We start from the raw sequence: 5,000 nt of genomic DNA, 5'->3' as shown, positions 1-5,000 counted from the left end.
AATGTGTGAACTTGGGCGACGAAATGTTGTGTAATGCAACAAACAGACTCGCATTTACAAGACCAATACAAGAGATGGAGTGAATGTTTAACTGGCTGACTGACTGACTGACTGGCTGACTGATTGACTAACTGACGGCTTGAACAACTGACTGACTGGATAACTTACCAACTTTATGTCCAACTAAATGACTAACTGACTGAATAGTTGACTGAGTGACTGACTAGCTGGCTGACTGACTGTATGATCCACCAATTGACTACCCAACTACCAAACAAACTCTCTAAACAACTCCCAACACACCCACACCCACACACACACACACACCTTTCTCCTCGCAGACAAGTGGGCGTGGTCGCTAGAGGCAGGGTGCTGGGGTCCTCTGGTTGTGGAAGGCTCGTCCTGAGGGCCTCGCTTAACGCAGTACAGCCTCACGATGATGACAGTGTAGGCAACGACCATCACCACCTCGGGCAGGAAGAACATGGTCACCAGCAGCTGTTGAGAATGGGGGGAGAGATGGAAGGGGAATGAGGGGTGGTGGTGGTGGAAGGGAATGAAGAAGTGGAATGAGAATGTGGAATGAATGAGTGGACTGAGAGAGATAATTGAGATGGAATGAGAGAATGAGAGTGGATTGATATATTGGAATGAGAGAATGAGAAAGAGAGAATTGAGATACTGGAATGAGAGAGAGAGAGAGAGAGAGAGAGAACAGCTGTAAATCAAAGAAGAAGAGGAAGAAGAGGAGAAGAAAGAGGAAGCGTCAGTATGTTAACAGACCAATACACAGACAGACAGACAGACACGAAAATAAATTAATAAACAGATAGACAGACAGACTGACAGACATTATGACCCCCCCCATCCCCCCCCTCTCTCTCTCTCTCTCTCTCTCTCTCTCTCTCTCTCTCTCTCTCTCTCTCTCTCTCTCTCTCTCACCAGAATCTTGTAATATCGAATCACGTTCTCGGAGGGGAAGGGACTGCAGAAGACCTCCCCGCAGCTCTCCTCCAGCAAATCATCCCACTGCCCAAGAAAGAGAGAGAGAGAAAGGGAATTAATAAGAGAAATGAAATAGTTATAGAAGAGAGAAAGTATAAGGTTCAGGGTTTGATTAGGGGTTTGGTTTAGGCTTTTGAGGTTGGGGAATGACGCAAGTGCCTGGGGAATGAGAGAGGACGAGAGAGATGGTGTTAGTGGTACCGTTATGTAGGAACTAGTACCGTTAAATTAGTTAGTGGTACCGTTATATAGGAACCAGTACCGTTAAAGTAGTACCAATCAGTAGTTCCATAACATAACTTTTCCTTCTCCTCCTCCTTCTCCTCCTCCTCCTCCTTCTCCTTCTCCTTCTTCTCCTCTTTTCTTTCTCTTCATATTCAATCTTTCACTTCTTTCACTATCCTATCATCCATTATTCTCCTCCTTCTTCTCCTTCTCCTCCTCTCCCTCGTTTTCTCTCTCCTCCTTCTCTTTCTCATTCCACTTTTCCTCACTAGCTTTCACATCAGCCTCTTCTTTTCCTCCTCCTCCTCCTCCTCTTCTTCCTTCTCCTCCTCCTCCTCCTCTTTACCTGAAACAGTCGCGTATCCCTCACGTAGAAGGCGGGCAGGGCAAGGGTGAAAGAAGCGGCCCAAAGGAGCGAGATGACCAGGATGGGACGTGAGGCGGATCGCAGGGCGCGGAGGGGGAACAGCACAGCGTAGAGGCGTCCCCCGGCCACCACGGCGAGGGTCAGTGCGGACACGTTGACGCAGGTGCCTGGGGAATGAGAGAGAGGGAGAGGGATGTGTTAGTGGTACCGTTATATAGGAACTAGTACCGTTAAAGTAGTACCAATAACATGGGAACATAAACGTTGACGCAAGTGCCTAGGAAATGGGAGAAAGGAAGCGGGGTGAGGTGTTAGTGGCTTCGTTATATAGGAACCAGTACTGTTAAGGCAGTACCGATAAGTAGCTCCCTAACAGAAGGACATAGGGACAAAGACGGAGAGGGAGCAGAGATGTGAAGTAGTGGTACCGTTATATAGGAACCAGTACCTTTAAAGTAGTACCAATAAGTAATTCATAACATAAGGACATAGGGACACAGACGGAGAGGAAGGTGAGATGTGAAGCAGTGGTACTGTTATATGGAAACTAGTACCGTTAAAGTAGTACCAATAAGTAGTTCTATAACATAAGGACACCGGGACATAGATACTGACCCCACACACACACACATCAACTCACCCAGCGCTAACACGGTAATCTTGCAAATCGGGCGGCCGAGGATGTACAGGGGCTGCGTGAGGCGGTTGACCAGCGTGGGCCAGCAAGCGAGCGTGATGAGCAGGTCCGCCACAGCAAGATTAGCGAGGTAGCAGTTAACGCTCGACCGCAGGAACCTATTGAAGTACACCACGGCCACCACTGCAAGGTTGCCGGCGACCGAGACCACCACCAGGGCGACTATCAGTGCTATCTGTGATGTGGGGAGAGTAGGAAGAAGGGAAGGGATGGGAGAGAGGGAAGGAAAGGAGGCGAGGAAGATTGGGAAAGGATGAGAGGGAGAGATTTAGGGAGGGGAGAGGGAGGGAAAGAAAGGGAAGAGGGGGAGAGAGAGGAAAGAATAAGGGAAATGGAAGGAAGGGGAATGAGAGAGACGGTAAGAAAGGAAGACGGGAAGGAAAACAAAAAAAAAGTGAGATAGATAGATATAGATAGATAGAGAACGAGAATTATTATCATGAACAGTAACCAAACACACACACACACACACACACACACACACACACACACAGACTAAATAAATCGTAAAATAACATGAACTAAAATATAAAACAAACCTCTCTCTCTCTCTCTCTCTCTCTCTCTCTCTCTCTCTCTCTCTCTCTCTCTCTCTCTCTCTCTCTCTCTCTCTCTCACCTGTACTGTCTCATACAAATCCAAGGTCTTCACGCGGGCAAGTTCTTCAAATCTCGGGTACGGCTCCCCCATGACCAAAGGCTTCCCAGCAAGATACGGCTCGCACCCCGAAGAGTAGTTAACCGAAGAACCGTTGCCGAAGCCTGCGCCGAAGTCCTCCGAAGTCAGGTTCCTCAAGTCTTCGGCGCCAGCGTTTCCGAAGTCCGCGAACTCGATTTCTTCAGCATCGGCGGCGGTGTTGTGGTAGTGTTCCGACATGGTTTCTCTACTACGCTGGTTTCGAAGTGGTGGTGGTTGGTTGGTGTTGTGTGTGTTTTTGAGGGTTTCTGGTGTGGTAGTGTTGGTGAAGTTGTTCTTTTTCTCGTTCTCAGTGAAGTTTGTTTCCCATTGTGGTGATTGTGTTTGTGTGTTGTGTTTGTGTGAGGTTTCTTTTGGTTTCTGTTGGGAGGAGAAAACACACACACAAAAAGAGAGATGAGTTTAGTTGTAGTTGGAGGGTTTGAAGTTTTCTACTGAGACCAAAAAAGAGCAATATACCAAAGAGATGAGTTCAGTGGCATAGTTGTGACTGGTTGCTGGTTTTTGTCGTATACTGATCACAAGAAAAAACAAAAAACAAATAAAATACGTTCGGTTTTGACGGTTTGTAGTTATTTATTAAGAGCAAAAGAACACACCAACAAAAAAGAAAAAACATCTGAAAGAAAAAAAAGAAGGAAAAAAAGGAAAGGAAGGAAGGGGATTAAGGGGAAGGAAGGAAGGAAGGGGAAGGGAAAGGGTGGGAAGGTGAGAGAGAGAGAGAAAATCGTAAACTAATATGCTCTCAATCCTAAAACAAACTCCTCCCTCACATGGAATTAAAAAAAAAAAAAAAAATCAATAAAACCCTAATTAAACGTCTCCCAGGTATTAATTAAGAGAAGTAAATTACCTGATATAGAAGTCTTCATTATTGATCTCATTATCCTCGCTTCCATCATCGTAGTAGTAGTAGTAGTAGTAGTAGTAGTGGTGGTGGTGGTGGTGGTGGAAGTCTTCTGGTGAGGCTGGTTCTCTCTCTCTCTCTCTCACTGTGGAAGGAAAAGGTTAGAATTAGTTTACGATGGTGGTGGTGGTGGTGGTGATACAGCTGTTTGTCTCTCTCTCTCTCTCTCTCTCTCTCTCTCTCTCTCTCTCTCTCTCTCTCTCTCTCTCTCTCTCTCTCTCTCTCTCTCTCTCTCTCTCTCTCTCTCTCTCTCTCTCTCTCTCTCTCTCTCTCTCTCTCTCTCTCTCTCTCTCTCTCTCCTTAAATAGGATATTTAAAGCCTATTGAGAGAGAGAGGGAGAAAGAGGTGTCAACAGTCGTTAATCCAAGGAGGAGGAGGAGGAGGAGGAGGAGGAAGAGGAGAAGGAAGAGGTATTAAAAGAATGTAATCAATGGAACGATGATCACACACATACACACACACACACACACACACACACACACACACAACCCCCCACCCCTTCCCCTCCACCTCTTCCCCAACCTCTTCACCCATACAATCCCGAGGCCAGTACGTGATCAGGTCCGTGTTGGCTGAGGCTTATCAAGGGCTACATGTTGTTGTTATTGTTGTTGTTGTTGTTAGTATTAGCTGTCACCCCTATGGCTGTCTAAGTGTCGAGAGAGTGTTAGGTTAGCTGATCACACTAACGTCACGACCTCTCTCTCTCTCTCTCTCTCTCTCTCTCTCTCTCTCTCTCTCTCTCTCTCTCTCTCTCTCTCTCTCTCTCTCTCTCTCTCTCTCTCTCCCCTGTGTCGTTTTTTCTCATTTTTTTCTCATTTTTCGATTTTTTTTTAACTTTTCCTTTTCTTCGTTTCTTCTTCGTCTTCTTTCTCCCTTTCCTTTTCTTTCTCTCTTTCCTCTTCCCGTTCTCCTTCCTTTTCCATCTCCTCCACCTCCTACTCTTCCTCCTTTTCCTCTTCGTTCTTTTCTTCCTATTCTTTCTCCTTTTCTTCTTCCTCCTCCACCTCCTCCCTTTCCTTCACCACCAGCAGCACCACCAGCTCCATCAACACCACCTCCTCCTCTTCCTTCACCACCACCAGCACCACCAGCTCCATCA

General features: G+C 46.5%; 1 protein-coding gene across 8 annotated transcripts in view; it reads right to left on the bottom strand.

The window, feature by feature from the left end:
• The window catches only part of LOC126997690 (gastrin/cholecystokinin type B receptor-like), an 11,519-nt gene extending 7,541 nt beyond the window's left edge, over positions 1-3,978 (bottom strand). For 7 of the 8 annotated variants that reach the window (XM_050858911.1, XM_050858913.1, XM_050858912.1 and 4 more), the window contains exons 1-6: positions 3,844-3,978; positions 2,913-3,350; positions 2,238-2,469; positions 1,577-1,764; positions 943-1,029; positions 328-498 (exon numbers count right to left, since the gene is read on the bottom strand). In XM_050858911.1, the coding sequence (XP_050714868.1) occupies positions 328-498; positions 943-1,029; positions 1,577-1,764; positions 2,238-2,469; positions 2,913-3,170 (936 nt within the window). In that variant the 5' untranslated portion in view covers positions 3,171-3,350; positions 3,844-3,978. The remainder of the gene's footprint in view (positions 1-327; positions 499-942; positions 1,030-1,576; positions 1,765-2,237; positions 2,470-2,912; positions 3,351-3,843) is intronic. The other variant, XM_050858918.1, reaches the window with a different exon arrangement.
• Positions 3,979-5,000: the final 1,022 nt, after the last annotated feature.

The sequence above is a fragment of the Eriocheir sinensis genome, chromosome 12, assembly GCF_024679095.1.
Source record: "Eriocheir sinensis breed Jianghai 21 chromosome 12, ASM2467909v1, whole genome shotgun sequence".
In the NCBI taxonomy this organism is placed as follows: Eukaryota; Metazoa; Arthropoda; class Malacostraca; order Decapoda; family Varunidae; genus Eriocheir; species Eriocheir sinensis.
The sequence above is the reverse complement of the archived record's forward strand: the minus strand, read 5'-3'. Positions and strand labels throughout refer to the sequence as shown.